The 17843-nt window shown below is 39.1% G+C and overlaps 2 protein-coding genes across 7 annotated transcripts in view; one reads left to right on the top strand and one right to left on the bottom strand.

Moving 5' to 3' along the window:
* The window catches only part of GPR160 (G protein-coupled receptor 160), a 91333-nt gene that overhangs the window by 40690 nt on the left and 32800 nt on the right, over window positions 1–17843 (top strand). For 3 of the 5 annotated variants that reach the window (XM_060639200.3, XM_060639201.3, XM_078432171.2), the window contains 2 exons: window positions 10586–10691; window positions 14784–17630. In XM_060639200.3, coding sequence (XP_060495183.2) covers window positions 14856–15872 — 1017 coding nt within the window. In that variant the 5' untranslated portion in view covers window positions 10586–10691; window positions 14784–14855 and the 3' untranslated portion in view covers window positions 15873–17630. Of the gene's footprint in view, window positions 1–10585; window positions 10692–11407; window positions 11568–14783; window positions 17631–17843 lie in introns of those variants that run through there. The other 2 variants (XM_060639196.3, XR_013549769.1) reach the window with 2 other exon arrangements.
* The window catches only part of PHC3 (polyhomeotic homolog 3), a 90810-nt gene continuing 81428 nt past the window's right edge, over window positions 8462–17843 (bottom strand). Inside the window, exons 17-18 of one of the 2 annotated variants that reach the window (XR_009612180.3) lie at window positions 15775–15849; window positions 8462–10429 (exon numbers count right to left, since the gene is read on the bottom strand). The gene's annotated coding sequence lies outside the window, so the exon portion shown is untranslated. Of the gene's footprint in view, window positions 10430–15429; window positions 15850–17843 lie in introns of those variants that run through there. The other variant, XR_009612179.2, reaches the window with a different exon arrangement.

The raw sequence follows: 17843 nt of genomic DNA, 5'->3' as shown, positions 1-17843 counted from the left end.
GGACCGTGAGATCATGACCTGAGCCGAAGTCAGACGATTAACCGACCAAGCCACCCAGGCGCCCCTCCTCAGATAAATTTCGTAGGTGTTCAAAATGGTTTGGTGCTGATCTGGCTGTGTTTCAGGGATGAGAAAAGCTGAGGATATCCATGCTGCTCTGCCATCTTAACTCCTCTCTGCCTTGATCATATTTTTATTTTCCAAAAGCACTTTTTTGTTTTCTTGTTGTTTTAAAAGCCTGTCTTTTTGTTTTAATGGACGCAGTATTTTCTCCCTGAAAACAATGAGTTTCTAAATAAAGTTTTCTTCTAACATTGATTGTGTCTGTTTCCTCCAAGTTGTCTTTTTTTCTCCTTGTGGGTTGACATCTCATTAATAGAGATTTTCTGTGAATTATCTAGGATGTTTCCCTAGGGAAGATTCAAGGTCAGTATCGTTAGATATTTTTTGTGATAGTAGTATTCCTAAAATCCAAATGGGGAATAGAAGGCTAGAGAGGTCTAAACTTTTTTTTTGTTTTTAATTTTTTTTAATGTTTTTACTTATTTTTGAGACAGAGAGACACAGAGCATGAGCGGGGAAGGGGCAGAGAGAGAGGGAGACACAGAATCTAAAGCAGGGTCCAGGCTCTGAGCTGTCAGCACAGAGCCCGACGCGGGGCTCGAACTCACAGACCGTGAGATCGTGACCTGAGCTGAAGTCGGACGCTTAACCAACTGAGCCACCCAGGTGCCCCTGCTTTTTTTTTTTAATGTTTGTTTATTTAAAACAATTTTTTTAATGTTTTACTATTTATTTTTGAGAGAGCATGAAAAGGGAGGGACAGAGAGAGACACACACACACACACACACACACACACACACACACACAGAGAATCTGAAGCAGCTCCAGGCTCCAAGCTGTCAGCACAGAGCCCAATGCGGGGCTTGAACTCACGAACCACGAGATCATGACCTGAGCTGAAGTCAGACACTCAACTGACTGAGCCACCCAGGTGCCCCATATGTTTGTTGATTTTTGAGAGACAGAGACAGACCACGAGTGGGGAAGGAGCAGAGAGAGAGGGAGACACAGAATCTGAAGCAGTCTCCAAGCTCTGAGCTGTCAGCACAGAGCCTGATGTGGGGCTTGAACTCAAGAACAGTGAGATCATGACCTGAGCCGAAGTCTGCGCTTAACCAACTGAGCCACCCAGGCACCCCGAGGTCTCAAACTTTTAATGTGTGTATTTTTCCTTGATCTCTTGTGTTTTTAACATGGTATCCCTCCATTCTCAACTCCTTCCAGACTCCAGAGACCATGGAGACAGTCGTCTGTTGCACTGAGTCCGTGAAGGGATCTGGGATCCAATTGTTTCTTTCATTTGTAAATAGTCCTCTAGTTTTTAACCCCATCTTTACATCCCTTTCCAAAGTTACCTGAGCCAACAGTTCTTGAGTCTTTTGAGGGGCCCTGAGGTTTCCACTGTGCCTGCACCACTGCTAGCTGTCCTCAGTCTGTTATCAGTATATGTGGTTCATTTGAGGATTTTATTAAAAATGCAGCTTAGGGCGCCTGGGTGGTTCAGTCGGTTGAGCATCCGACTTCAGCTCAGGTCATGATCTCATGGTTCATGAGTTCGAGCCGGCGTGGGGCTCTGTGCTGGCAGCTCGGAGCCCGGAGCCTGCTTTGGATTTTGTGTCTCCCTCTCTCTGCCCCTGCCCCACTCACACTCTGTCTCTCAAAAATAATGAATAAATGTTAAAAAAAAAATAATAAAAATAAAATAAAGATTCAGCTTGATTCAGCAGGTCCAAGTTGGAGCCTGAGATTTTGTATTTATAACAAGGTCCTAGGTGATGCTTATTACACCTCTCCTCCTCAGACCTTACTTTGTATGTCGCAAGATGCTAAGTCATTTACCATTCAGCCGTTCATTTTCCAGTGTCTGGGCTTCCCCCCCCCCCCCCAACGCCACCCCCATGTCTACTATCAAATACCTTTGTCCTTGGAGGTTTTGGTCTTTTAAAAAAATTCATGAAAGGGGTACTTGGGTGGCTCAATTAGTTAAGTGTCCAACTTCGGCTGAGGTCATGACCTCATGGTTCATGAGTTTGAGCCCCACATTGGGCTCTGTGCTGATGGCTCAAAGCCTGGAACATGCTTCTGAGTCTGTGTCTCCCTCTCTCTCCTCCCCTCCCCTGCTCATGCTCTGTCTCTCAAAAATGAATGAACATGAAAAAAATATTTTTTTAATTCATGAAACATTTCAAAGATACATACAAGTAAATAATCATTAATTTATGGTCAATCCTGCTCCATCTACACTCCCATCAACCCTCACTCCAGCCAAACGCATAGTGTTATGTTTAGCAAATTACAGAGAACAATATTTCATCTGTAAATATTTTAGGATATATTTTTATTTAAAAATTAAAAGAAAATTTAATGTTTATTTCTGAGAGAGAGAGAGAGTGCGAGTGGGGGAGGTGCGGGGCGGTGGGGACAGAATCTGAAGCAGGCTTCAGGCTCTGAGCTGTCAGCCCAGACTGAACCACCCAGGTGCCCCAAATGTTCATTGATTTTTGAAAGAGCGAATGCGGGCAGAAAGGACAGAGAGAGCGGAGGGACAGAGGATCTGAATCCCAGAGCCCAATGTGGGGCTCAAACTCATGAACCATTAGGATTATGACCTGAGCCAAAATAGAACGGTTAACTGACTGAGCCATCCAGATGCCCCAGGATATATTTTTATTTTTTTAATTACCATATTAAGTTGTTTAGGGCTGCCATAACGACGTATTAGAAACTGGCTTAGGAAATTATGGAAAGAGCCTAAATGTCCATCAACTGATGAATGGATAAAGAAATTGTGGTTTATATACACAATGGAATACTACGTGGCAATGAGAAAAAATGAAATATGGCCTTTTGTAGCAACATGGATGGAACTGGAGAGTGTGATGCTAAGTGAAATAAGCCATACAGAGAAAGACAGATACCATATGGTTTCACTCTTATGTGGATCCTGAGAAACATAACAGAAACCCATGGGGGAGGGGAAGGAAAAAAAAAAAAAAAAAAAAATAGAGGTTAGAGTGGGAGAGAGCCAAAGCATTAGAGACTGTTAAAAACTGAGAACAAACTGAGGGTTGATGGGGGGTGGGAGGGAGGGCAGGGTGGGTGATGGGTATTGAGGAGGGCACCTTTTGGGATGAGCACTGGGTGTTGTATGGAAACCAATTTGACAGTAAATTTCATATATTAAAAAAAAAAAAAAAAAAAAAAAAAAAGAAACTGGCTTAGGGGCACCTAGGTGGCTCAGTCGGTTAAGCATCTGACTTTGGCTCAAGTCATGATCTCACAGTTTGTGATTTCAAGCCCCGCGTTGGTCTCTGTGCTGACAGCTCAGAGCCTGGAGCCTGTTTTGGTTTATGTGTCTCCTCCTCTCTCTGCCCCTCCCCTGCTCATGCTCTTGTCCCTCTCTCAATAATAAATGTTAAAAAAAAAAAAAAAACTGGCCAAGATCAAGGTCTCAACAGATTTGGTTTCTCCTGGGGCCTGTCTTCTTGGCTTATAGATAGCCACCTTCTTGGCATGTCCTTGCATGGCATTTGCTCAATGTGCATCCAGTCCAGGTGTCTCTTGTGTGTGTCCAAATCTCTTCTTATAAAGATACCAGTCAGATTGGATTAAAGATGAATAATTTAAGATAGTTTAATAAGTTAAGATAATTTCAAGATTATCTCTTTAAAGGCCTCATATCCAAATACAGTTACATTCTCAGGTACTGAAGTTAGGGGCTTCAACCTAAGAATTTTGAACATGGGAGAACACATTTTAGCCATCACAAAATATTGTTACGATACCAAAAATTAATAAGTCATTAATACCTTCAAATTCCTCAGCAGTGGTCTAAATTTCCAGTTGTCCTATAAGTGTAATTCTTTGTTTCACTGAATTCAGGTAAGTTCTACACGTTGATACATCTGAAGTCTCCTTTAATCTTTTGTTATTGATACATTGCATTGAACATACAAGTTGTTTGTCTTATAGAGCTTACCACCGCCTGGATTTTGCTTATTGCATCTCATGGGGTTATTCAACGTGTTCTTTTGTCCTGGTTTTTGTTTTTAATTTTTTTTTTTTTTTTTTGTAAATAAGTAGTTGAATCTGCAGGCTTGGTCAGGTCCTAAGTTTTTAGCAAGTCTGCTTCTTAGGTAGTGGTACATCCTTCCATCTCTCCCTTTGGGTGTTAATAGTTACTGATGATCATTGGCTGCCTCCATTTAATACATCAGGAATTACAGAATGGTGATTTTCAAATTTTATTATTCCATATTCACTCATTAGAGTGCTTCTCTAAAAGTAAACACCCCATCACTATTCTTTCACCAAGTAGTACAGTTAGTATAGAAAAGGTAGAAAAAAAATGCTTGATTCTTTCCTGTTTTTACCAGTTTAAACACATAGTGACTCGGTTTCTGGTGTACTCACATATGACAAAATGACGTTTCCTTGTTCATTTTATTTTTCTTAATGTTTATTTTTTGTTTTGAGAGAGAGAGAGACCATGCGAGCAGGGAAAGGACAGGGATAGAGGGAAAGAGAATCCCAAGCAGGCTCCACGCTGTCAGCACAGAGCCTGGCGTGGGGTTTGATCTCATGAACCTTGAGATCATGATGTGACCTGAGCTGAAATCAAGGGTCAAGCGCTTAACCGACTGAGTCACCCCCGGCGCCCCTGCTTATTCATTTTAGAATCAAGTACCAATTAAATTTGTTAGTTTAGTGGTATTATGAGAGTGAGTAGAGGTAATTTCATTTATTCAAAATGCCATCTTTCACTGGAAGTCGTATCATAATTTATGTAGCCCATTTCTTATTGTTGGATATATAACTTAACACTAGGCTTTCACTTGTATATCCACTAATGTGAGATGAACATCCTTAAACATAAATAAAATACTCTCATATTCAGTGTAGAGTTTGAATCTTGGAAAATGTATTCTCTTGTTGAACCAGCACCCCAATCCAAATAAAGGACATTTCCATCTCCACGGAAAGTTCCCTGGTGCCCCTCTGCCCCAGCCTGGCCCCAGATTTCCACTGATGGTCTGTCTGGCCTTATGGATTTGTTTTGCTGTTCTGGAATTCCGCATGATTGGGAACATGCCGTCCGTACTCTTTCCTGTCGGGTTCTTTCCATTCAGCGTGTTTCTGAGATTTCTCTCTGCAGATACAGTATTTCTGTGTCACTCAATACTGCATTCCTTTTTATTGCTGAGACGTGCGCTGTATGGATATGCTACAATTTGTTTACCATTCTCCTGTTGATGTTCATATGGAACATTTCCAGTGTGGACCCTTGGTGAACAAAGCTGCTGCACACATTTGTGGCCACGTTTTGTGGACATAGGTCTTTGTTTCTCTTGGGTGGATAGCTAGGAGTCGGATTGGTGGATGAAATGGTGATTGAATGCTTAACATTGTAAGAAAGCTCCAAATGGATTGAGCAGTGTTTGAGAGGTTCCTTGCCAACACCTATACTCAGTCTTTTAAACTTTGCCATTCTAGTGGGTGTGCAGTGGTGTCTCCTTGTGGTTTTCACTTCCATTGGTATCTAATGTGTCCGTTCAGATCTTTTGCCCATTTCTCTAAAGGGCTAATTGTCTGACTGAGTTGTAGGAGTCCTTTTACATTCTGGATTCAAGTCGTCAGTCACATATTTATTATGAATATTTCAATTTCACTTCCACAGTCTTTTGTTTCCAAGTTTTTATTTAAATTCCAGCTAGTTAACATTACAGTGTAATATTAGTTTCAGGTGTTTAAGCGATTCAACACTTACATACCTCACCCAGTTCTCATCACAAGTGTACTCCTTAATCCCTACCACCTATTTAACCTATCTCCCTACCCACAGTTAGTCTTATCCATTTTGAGTTTATTTTTATGTATGGTGTGGTGTAAGGGTTAAGTTTTCCCATATGGATATCCACTTTCCAGCACCAATTTTAGAAGAGGCTGTCCTTTCCCCCCATTAAATTACCTGGCACTTTTTTTGAAAATCAGTTGACCATAAATGTGTGGTCTGTTCCTGGAGCCTCTTCTGTTTCATTGATTGATTGATTGAACTATCCTTATGCTGATACTATTCCTCTTCCCTCTTTATGTACCTTTATAACAAGTCTTAAAATCAGGTAGTAAAGTCCCCCAACTTTGTTGTTCTTAAGGATTATTTTGGCTCTGCTCAGTCCTTTACATTTCCCTACAAATTGTAGAATCAGTTTGCCAGGGGTGCCTGGGTGGCTCAGTTGGTTAAGCATCTGACCTTGGCTCAGGTTTCTGGGTTGGTTAAGCATCTGACTTCATGATCTCACGGTTTGAGTTCAAGCCCCATCGGGCTGTGTGCGGACAGCTTGGAGCCTGGAGGGTGCTTTGGACTCTAAGTCTCCTTCTCTGTCTCTGCCCTTCCCCTACTCACGTTCTGTCTCACTCTCAAAAACAAACATTAAAAAAAATTCTTTTTAATAAAATCACATATTCTTTAAAAAAAAACAAAAAAGAATCACCTTGCCAGTTTCAACAGCAAAAAAATAACTGATGATCATTGGCTGCCTCCATTTAATACGTCAGGAATTACAGAATGGTGATTTTCAAATTTTATTATTCCGTATTCACTCATTAGAGTGCTTCTATAAAAGTAAACACCCCGTCACTATTGGTAACGTGTGGTAAACGTCTTCACTGATTTAGATCTTTGTTTCTGTATTGTTTAAAATTTTCAGAATACTGTACCAGCATGTGCTTTGTCAAATGTATACTAAGTGTTTTATATTTGTAATGCTATTAGTGTTTTTATTTCATTTTCAATGGTTTATCACTAATATATAGAAATAGGATTTTTTTAAGTTTACTTCTTTGAGAGAGACAGAGTGAGTGGGGTGGGGGCAGAGACAGAGGGAGACAGAGAATCCCAAGCAGGTTCTGCACTATCAGCATGGAGCAGGGCTCGAATTCACGAAACCGTGAGATCATGACCCAAGCTGAAAACCAAGAGTCTGATGCTTAACCAACTGAGCCACCCAAGTGCCCTTGATTTTCTAATGCTAAACCAGGCTTTCACTGGCTGTGATATTAGGGTATATTAAAGTTTGGTATTTCTTCCCTAAATGTTTGGTAGAATTCATCAGTGTAGACATCTGAGCCTAGTAGGTTTTCTTTCTGGAAAGGTTTTTTTTTTTTAACTTTTTTTTTTTTAACGTTTATTTATTTTTGAGACAGGGAGAGACAGAGCATGAACGGGGGAGGGTCAGAGAGAGGGAGACACAGAATCTGAAACAGGCTCCAGGCTCTGAGCTGTCAGCACAGAGCCCGACACGGGGCTCGAACTCACGGACCACAAGATCATGACCTGAGCCGAAGTCGGCCGCTTAACTGACTGAGCCACCCAGGTGCCCCTCTGGAAAGGTTTTTAAGTGCAAAATCAGTTTCTTTAATAGAGATTGTTAGGGATCTTTTTGAATGAGATTTGGTAATGTCCTTCCAGAAATTTGTTTCATGACAGTTGCCTCATTTATTAAAATTATTTGTAACGGTCCCTTATTATCCTTTTTTTTTTGAATTTTTTTTTAACGTTTATTTATTTTTGAGACAGAGAGAGACAGAGCATGAACAGGGGAGGGGCAGAGAGAGAGGGAGATACAGAATCTGAAATGGGCTCCAGGCTCTGAGCTGTCAGCCCAGAGCCCGACGCGGGGCTGGAACTCACGGACCATGAGATCATGACCTGAGCCGAAGTCGGACGCTTAACTGACTGAGCCACCCAGGCGCCCCCCCCCCCCCCCCCCTTATTATCCTTTTAATGTTTGTAGGATCTGTAGTGAGGTTATCTCTTTCTCAAGTTTGGTAGGTTCTTGCTCAGTTTGGCTGAAGTTTTATCAATTTTATTGTTGTTGTTTTTCCAAAGAGCCAGCTTTTGGTTCATCGGTTGTTCTGTTTATTATAAACACCATTATTTTCTGCTCTCTATAGCCTTCCATTGCTTACTTTGGGTTTAATTCACCTTTTTTTTTTTTTTTAAGTTTATTTATTTATTCTGAGAGGGAGAGAGGGCAAGAATCCCAAGCAGGTGCCACATGATCAGTGCAGAGCCAATGCAGGGCTCGAACTCATGAGCCACAAGATCACGACCTGAGCAGAAATCAGAAGACGCTTAGCAGACTAAGCCACCCAGGCACCCCACACCCTTTTTTTAAGGTAGAAACTTAGGTCACTGAGACCCTCTTTTCCAAATATAAGAAATATGTATAGACAAACATAAGAAAATCGGGAAAAAACAGTGCAAAAGCAATTAATGTATTGGAAATTAAAACTGAATTTTTACTTACCAATTTTCTGACATTTGCAATGTTGCTTTTCACAGTTGTTTTCTACTATAGTTTTTTTTTTAATTCTGATAATACAAATAATACATGCTGTTACATTTCAAATTATGTGGAATTGCGTTTATTAGGATAAGGCATAACAAATAATCACAAAATCCTTGCAGCTTAACACAACAGACTTTTATTTCTTGCCCGCACCATACATTCACTGTGAATCATCAGGGGCTTTGCTCCACACAGTCACTCAAGGACCCACGTCGACAGAGGCTTCACCATCTTGAGCTATTACCATCTGGAACACACGGCCTTTATATTCCCTATGGCAGAAGAGAACACCGAAGGGGGTTCTCTGCAATTAAATGCTTTGGCCTCATAGCCCTTTAGCCAGAAATAGCCACTTCACAGGCTAATCGTAACAAAGAAGTGAAATCTTTCTGTGGGCCTAGAAGCCGAGGAGTAGGTAGGAGTGAATACTGTAATTCTATACTCCAGGAAAAAATAGAGATTACTTCTCATTCTGTGAGATAATCCCTACCTACTTCCTGTATTCCTGCCTGGCCTTTCTGACCTTCTTCATGGCCAATCTTATGTTTGGGGTTGGTGGGAATTACTCCTGTGATCTGATTCATATTTGATTCATATGTGATTCATATTTTGTTCTACCTTTGCAGCTCTAACATTTTATAAGTATGTGAATGAGACCTGTGAAAGGGCAAATCAAGAATCCTTTGCTACATGAAAATTTCACATTTTTAAAACCTTGCTTTAGAGTATCTCTGAAATGTACACAAGTAACTGGTAACCATGGTATTATCTAGGGAGGGAACTGTACTGGACAGTGATCAGTTGGGGGTGAGGGTGGGCAGGATGAATAATTTTTACAGCAGACACTTCTGTTGAGTTTTATACCGTGTAAATTATATTACCTATTTTTAAAAAAACAAGTAAAAACTTTTATTTTCTGCATTTTCTTTCTATATTGAATTATACCATGTAAATGAATAAAAACATCGGTTTCTTCAAAAGTTGTCAGAGTCAAATGACATTTTGTTTTTTTCACTGAATTTTGACATATCAAGTAAGGACCGTATCTTGAAAAGTTTATTTACTTTTCAGAAGAATAAAATTACATTATCCAAGTAGATCAGTTAGTTACGGTCCTTTGGGTACCAGTAATCAACACAGTCACTTTTACTTGGATGTCACCTTTTCAGAAAGCTTTTTCATGTACATAAATTGGGTCCCTTTTTACATTTCCAGTTGTGAGTTGAGCCATAATGTAGCTTACTGTCCGCTCCCACTTTTATCAGTCATCCAGCCAGAAAATGTGCTTATTAACACCTGAGCCTCTTTCCCCATGGGGAAAAATCTATACCTTCCGTGATTATTGTAAGGGGAAGGCGGAAGGTATATAAACCCCTGGACAAGGCTCAATACATTCGTTATTTAGCCAGAGGCTTGCCTCCGTTCATTGGTTTCAGCAAATCTAACTACAGTGCCAGTTCCATTTTCTGTATGAGAGTAGACCGGGATGTTAATCCTGCTCCCCTTCGCATACTGCTGTTTAATGCAAATCATTCTGTCAAGCTTTTCTGAGATTGCATGGTGCAACTATTTGATTATAATATCACGTATACACCTTTTTTATTTTACTCTCAAACTCTCATGAATGTACACAGGACTTTGTAAAAGCTACATGATGTACGATATTGCAACTGATTAAATGTAGATAATTGAGCAGCCTGCTATTGAGCTAGACTAACCAGAGCAATCTGTGAAATGTGAAAAAAAAATGCTACTCTGCTCACTAAATCTTTTTGTTTGGTAAAATACAGTAATCTTTCATTACAAAAAAAAATGTTCCTTATGTTAATATGCAACAAGTGTCAAAAGGTCCTGAAACCAAACAGTTGGAGAACTTCTGGTTTGGACTCTGAAGCCCGGGAGCGAACACTGCGGTGCAAACAAGGTTTTATCAAATAGGTGCCATGTTACGTGTACACATATCTCAGGGTCTTTGGGAGACTTCAACCTAAATGTATCCCCTTTCTTCCTTTTCCTGGAAAAAAAAGAATATAAGCAGTTAATTACTGCCTCTAATGCCACAGAAAGTTATAGTTTTTCTAAGCAGAGAACTAGAGCCAGTAGATGACATTGAACTCCCATTAAGACGGCTATTAATGATGGTTATTTTTGTTTTCTATCTTTCACACAGAGCTTGTTCACACTGGTATGCCCGGTACCAAGAGTAAGATCACCGAAGGCAGTAAAATTGAAATTGGAAGACTGTCAGCCAAGAAAGACCTACTAGAGGAAGCAGAGTGAGTATGTCAAGTGTTGTGTAGTGTTAAGAATTAACTGGGTTTTAAATAGGAACCCAGAGACCGGATCAGTGAAAAGAAATCATGGTTTGTTTCCCTCCGGCCCTGCTAATTCTTCCAAACTAGCCAGGTTGCAGTGCAAACCCAAAGATGCCTTAAAAAGGACTTCCACATTAACTATTTACATTGTATATGAAGCATATGAATTAATTCATAAATAGTTTAAAAAGTCATTCAGGAAAAGAGCCGTATCTTACAAATCTCTGGATCCCTGCAGTTCATGTGGACATTTTTTCAAGGGAAAATTCAGGACAGGTAGCCTATCAGAGGATTTTTGTCTTGCTTGGGAGGTTTAAAGAACAAAATACTGCAATTTTGAATACCTTTTTAGTGGTTCATGGGGGAAGTGGGACACAAAATTGGTATGAGAAAGTTTTGATTCGTTTCCACAATCACTATGTTCAGGGACCATCATAAAATGACTAAAACCCGGTGTTCCGATAGACTTCTTTCAGCTGCTTTTTATTGCCTCAAGTTGCGTATCTAACCAGGGCCTTTTCCCCCCTCCTCTCTAGTTTCTTTCAGCTTCACGATTCTCTTACACACCCAACTTGTCTTCGTTCTTCCAGTCCTCTTGTGAAGAGGTTCATGGCTAGTACCTTGGTGGCTACAACTGATCTTTATCCTCATCATCCCTTCTTACTTTCTTCCTCCAGAGACTAGCCTGCTTCTCTGTCCTTCCAGTTGGCCCCTCTCTGAGAGCCAGTGATGAAATGGACCTCAGGAAACATCCCTCGGATGTTGACCACTTAAACATGGATTCTTTAATCTGTTTAATTTTGGATGAGTTATAAAGGTTAAAACTACTTTATACAGGTAATTCTTTTACCCTAAAGATATTTTTTTAGACGGGTCTAAATATGAACCTACTCTTTTTACCTTTTTCACACCCATTTTAAACCAACACCGCCCATGTTTTTCTCATGTTTATTTAACTTTGACAGAGAGCACACACGGGTGAGCAGGGGAGGGGCAGAAGGAGAGGGAGAGGGAATCTTAAGCAGGTTCCATGCTTAGCACAGAGCCCAACTCAGAGCTCAGTCTAATGAACCATGAGATTATAACCTGAGCCAAAATCAAGACTTGGATGCTTAACCAACTGAGCCAGCCCGGCACCCCAACACTGGCTATTTTAAAACAGCCTTATTTTCTCTTGTCACAAGAACGACTTCATATATTCTTATCGTTCCACCCGGGTTTCCTTATCCAAGCAACACCACTTTTAAGGCCAGTGGCATTTGTCAAGGTGGTAGTTATGATTCTCTGCCTTTGTACATCAAATCTGAATGGAACTTTTTTGGCAGAGGGTCAAGTTAAAACTGTATAGATTTAAACTATATATATTTGAGTATAGAAAACAATTGAGCATACAAAAGAATTTCATTGGTTCTTTTCTACCTATGTTTATAAAAATAGGTATAACTGATTTTTTATAATTGTCTTTATATATATATATACGTGTGTGTGGGGGGGGGGGTAAATACCTAATTTGTGTATCTTAGTAAGTCATCTTACAACATGGTAGATTTATAGCCATGACACTATGTTCAAGAAAAAGTAATTTAGGACTCTTGTTAAAGAATGTTAAGGCAGACTCTACTCAGGACCTTTGCACTAGGTGCAGGGACCAACCACTACAATGGGATTTTGCAGTGGGGTAGCGATTAGGCTCAACTCTGAATGCAACAAGGAATAGTAGAAATTTATAGCCAGGGAGCAAGGTGGAGGTTAGTAGAGGAGTATTATTGAGGAAACATCAGGGATAAGGAGGGATTCTTGCTAAGGCAGGCCAGAGTGATAGATCATCACTGGGGGATGGTGCGGGATGAGGAACTTCATCAGATATTGAAGGTCAGATTCTGGCTAACCACACTCAGCAGGATTCTTGCTAAAGTTGGGACAATGAAAAGACGAACACGGAAGCTGAAGAAATCACTGGAACTCTCTACTCAAACGTGGAAAGACTCAAGTTAGGGTTCAGTCTGTCCAAAGAACTGATCGCCTTCTCTCACACGGATTTTTTTCTTTACCCTCAGATAATATCCTCAACTACTCCCTTGAAATTATTTAATCATCATTTAACTGGTTTTAGGCACATTGAGTTTTTTGTTTTTTACTTTTCAGGCTTGGTGTTCCCTTACTATTTTCCTTGAAGTTTGAGAAATTCAGAGAAACCTATAACACTATAAATACTCGATGTGTACTCTTTTAGTCACTTTCTGTATAACGTCTTAATAATTAGATGATATGTTGCTGCACAATTTTGTAAACTGCAATTCACTTAAACATTCTGTAGAAATTTATTTTTAACATGTAACAAATTCATAAGGTTAACATTTAACAAGTTATAGAAGAGGAAGAGTCAAAACTTCCTCCTATCCCGAGAAGCAGTTTTAATAACTGCATAATAGTACATTATTAGGATGTGCCATGTATCATTTTTTTAAATTTTGTTTTAATGTTTATTTATTTTTGAGAGACAGAGAGACAGAGCATAAGTGGGGGAGGGGCAGAGAGAGGGAGACACAGAATCCAAAGCAGGCTCCAGGATCTGAGCTGTCAGCACAGAGCCCGACGCAAGGCTTGAACTCACAAACTGCGAGATAATGACCTGAGCCGAAGTCGGACGCTTAACCGACTGAGCCACCTAGGTGCCCTGTGCCATGCATCATTTTTAACTCATCTCCAATTGTTGGCATTTATGTGTGGGTTTGTTACTGTTTTTGTTTTGTTGTTTATATAAACATTGTGGTGGAACAGTCTTAGAGAAATTTTGGTCGTGTTTTTTTATGATAAATTCCTCGAATTTCCTTCCATTTTATTTTTATTTCATTTCATTTGGAGTAATTTCTACACCCAATGTTGGGCTCGAACTCACAACTCCAAGATCGAGTTGCATGCTCCATGAGCTGAGCCATCCAGATGCCCCTCCTTCCATTCTTCCCCTCTGACCTTTCTTTTTCATCTTCTCTTTTTCCTGCCACCAAATGCCTTAATCACTCAAGCCTCAACTCCTATTCCCTTGCCTTTACCTAGCATTTCTTAATGTTCTCAGCCCCTGTTCCTTCCCCGGATTCTTTGTCTTGTCTGTCCAAGTGCCATAACGTGATCTTTGTCATGTCCAAAGATAAATCTTGTATCATTCTTCCCTTTATCTGTGTCCCCATCATTTTCAGCTTTACTGTTTTATATCTTTGAGTGTCAGAATGATGATCCTGCAGCCAAAAAGCTTTGAAAATTGCTATCCTAAATTTTACTAACAAAAACACAAAAAGTTGAGCGGGGGTAATGTTCATTGTCTGGACTCAGAGTGAGACTGGGTTAACAGCCATCAATGATTGTTCTGAGTATTACTATCAGGTTGCTGTTTTAAGCCTGTTTTTGTCTCTGGTAGATTCGTTTTCTACTTCTCTCTACAAGTAACTAAAACCTGTACTTTTCTAGAAGTTGAGTAATTTTTATATAACATTTTGGTTAGAGATCTTAGAAGTTCTGGACCATCCTGGTCTCAAAAAAAAAAAAAAATGAACAAAGTATACACATTAATTCTTCTTGATCATATTCTGTATTGTGAGAAATTTAAATTCCTATTTATATATTTACAGTTGACCCTTGAACAACACAGATTTGATGTGCAAAGGTCCATTTACGTGTTGATTTTTTTTCAATAGATACAGTGCAGTACTGTAAATGTATTTTATGATTTTCCTAACCTTTTCACTAGCTTTACTCTAAGAATATAGTATATGATATATATAAAACCTACAAAATACATGTTCACTGACTTGTCAGTAAGGCTTCCAGTCAGCAGTAGGCTATTAGGAGTGAAGTTCTGGTGGAGCTGAAAGTTACACACAGATTTTTCACTGTACCGGGGATCAACACCCCTACCCCCCTTCTTGTTCAAGGGTCACCTGTAATTTTTTTGGGAAAATGACTGGATTAAATATGTTCTTTGAGACTAGAGGTGCTTGCTTTGAAAGGTTTAAATTAGACGTAGCATCAAGGTTTTCTTTCCATTTTTCTTTACAGGGATGGAAAATAAAGTGAAGCAGTGTTTTGTTGTGTGTATTTCAGCAGGCCTTCTGCAGTTCAACTAAAAACATGACTGCTCTTTCTTCCGGGAACTGCTCTTTTCAGTACCAGTTACGTCAAGCAAATCGGTCCCTAGATGGTAACTGTCTGCTATTCTTGATAATACTTGGGAAAGTGTTACTAAATACCCTCACACTAGGAATGAGAAGAAAAAACACCTGTCACAATTTTATGGAGTATTTTTGCTTTTCACTAGCATTCATTGATTTTTTACTTCTAGTAAACATTTCCATTATATACTACTACAGAGATTTTGTACTTTTAGGCGTTAGGTTTACTAAATACCACATCTGCCTACTTACTCAAATTATTTCATTTACTTACGGTTTTTTGCATTATCCGGTTTTCCTGATAGCTTGTATAGATTATTACCTGAATTTCTCTAAAACTCCAAAGCTTGCATTGAAGTGTCAAAAAATATTTTATTTCTTTACAGTAATTTTAATTTGGATTTCAGTCCTTGCTTATGTTTTGAGGGATCCAGGTATCTATCAAAGCCTGAAGGCACAGAGTGTTTATTCTTATCAATGTCCTTTCTACATTAGCATTCAGAGTTACTGGCTGTCATTTTCCATGGTGATGATTTTATTTATGGCTTTTATAACCTCTTGGTCAGAAGTGATTGCCTTGGTGCAGGCTGTTAGGATGACTTCCTATATGAATGAGACTATCCTATATTTTCCCTTTTCTTCCCATTCTAGTTATACTCTGAGCTCTAAGAAAACACTCTTGCCCAAGTTCATTATCTGTTTTCTCGGTACCTGGCTACCATTTGTACTACTTCAAGTAATTATCCTTCTACTTAAAGTACAGATTCCAGCATATATTGAGATGAACATTCCGTGGTTGTACTTTGTCAATAGTTTTCTCATTGCCACAGTTTACTGGTTTAATTGTCACAAGCTTAATTTGAGAGACGTTGCATTACCTGCGGATCCTTTCGTCAACTGGAAATGCTGCTTCATTCCACTTACAATTCATAATCTTGAGCAAATTGAAAAGCCTATATCAATAATAATTTGTTAATGTTGCCATGTGAAAACTAATTCAAACTGACAACTACAATAAGAATCATAATTTTACAAATGGGAAAGAATGATGACTCCGGACATACAAAGATTGAACTGAAACTGCCCCCCACCCCATGCCTCCAGCCCCAACTTTCATACCTTTTCACAATGTGTCTTTTGGGGCTATGGTATTAAAAACAAAATAATTCCAAGAAAAATGTTTATGCCTGTTCTGGAACACTGCATGTTGCAAATACTAATTTAGCAAAGAAGTGAAACGAGTTAATATTTGGCCAGTAATACTGATCTGTGTTACCCAAAAAATTACTGGATGCAAACTGTTATGTAAATCCGAGATTCACTGCCAGTAACATACAAATGTAACTAAACACTTTTATTAAATTCAGAGCAAGAAAATCAAGATCATTTTGTGAAAATTATTTGATATAAATATTCTTTAACATAAGGGGAAGAGAGAGTAGCTCAATTTAAATTTACGTAATTGAAGAAAAAAAATGATCTCTGTTCTTAATGCAGATAATCCTGGAAGAAAAGTTTTAGTTGCTCACCTTACAGAATTGGGAGTAGTGACTAGGTCTCTTTCCATGACATACCAGACTCATTTTCATTTATAACTTGTATGTCACATACTTGCATGTCAAATCATAATCACATTGGCAGTGTATCACACCGTAAAAGTAAAGGAGGGCTCCTTATCCTCAGCACTATTCACGTTTTGGGTCGGGTAACTTTTTGTTGGAGACTGCCCTGTGCATCGTAGGATATTTAGCAGCACCCCTTCTCTTTGCCCACTAGATGCCAATCAAAATGTCTCCAGACACTGCCAAACTTACCCTGGTGGGCAGAATTGCCCCCCTCTTGAGAACTGCTAGAGTAAATCAATCCAAATGGCAGAATCATCTGAAGTCACTTTGTTACAGATTTTGTTTAATCTGTCACAGTTTCTGAATTTGGTCCCTTCTCGGTGTTACTAAGTATACCACTTTCTAATTCGCCATTACATAGGACTGAGATACTTTTTTTTAATAAAGTTTTTTAACTATATTTATTTTTTGAGAGAGAGAAATAGAGAGCAAGCGGGGGAGGGGCAGAGAGAGAGGGAGACAATCCTAAGCAGGTTCTGCACTGTCAGAAGAGACCCCGATGCAGGGCTTGAGCTCGTGAACTGGGACATCATGACCTGAGCTGAAATGAAGAGTCAGATGCTTAACCGACTGAGCCACCCAGGAGTGCCCCAGGACTGAGATACTTTAAAATATATTGTACTTCATTAGTAAAGATTTACACTCTGCAGATTTCAAATAGGCAAATTTGTAACTATTTCAAAGCCCTCATAAACTTAAAAAAAGAAATTATTCAATAGACCAGCCAAATGGAAGAGGCTTTTATTTGTAAAGAAATGAACTTACAACTGGTCTACAATATATTATTGTAATATAAACATTATAAATAAATGATCCTGTAGGCCCACTAACCTTCCATCCAGACCCACACGAGGCAATGTTAACAACAATATTCTATGTGAAAATGTGCAGGTAACAAAGGTGCAATTACAAGCAAGTTTAAGCAGCAGAGTATAAGGTGCTTTAATTTAACAGTTAATGTTGCCATCAACAAACATTTGAATGTTCAATTTTACTTCACTGAATACAGACACAACAAATATGAAAATCTAAAATTCATACACATGCTACTTGTTAATATGAAAGTGCTTTCTCTTTTAAAAAAATACACCAAATGGACAGTCTTTTTACATAGATCATGGTGTGCTCTTATTAATGCAAAATTAACTTCATTTTCAGGTTATACATTTTAAAACGGTAGCTATAGACACCAATCTAGGAATGCTAATGCTAAGAGTGCTAAACTATTTCATTTCCTGTAAGGAGGACTGTAATACAATATCCAATGTAAAGAATACATGTATATATAATCTTAACATTTGTTTCTGTAAAAGTAAAAAAGG

This window comes from Panthera onca, chromosome C2 (assembly GCF_046562875.1).
Source record: "Panthera onca isolate mPanOnc1 chromosome C2, mPanOnc1 haplotype 2, whole genome shotgun sequence".
NCBI classification, from domain to species: domain Eukaryota; kingdom Metazoa; phylum Chordata; class Mammalia; order Carnivora; family Felidae; genus Panthera; species Panthera onca.
This window is presented reverse-complemented; position numbering and strand designations above follow the sequence as displayed.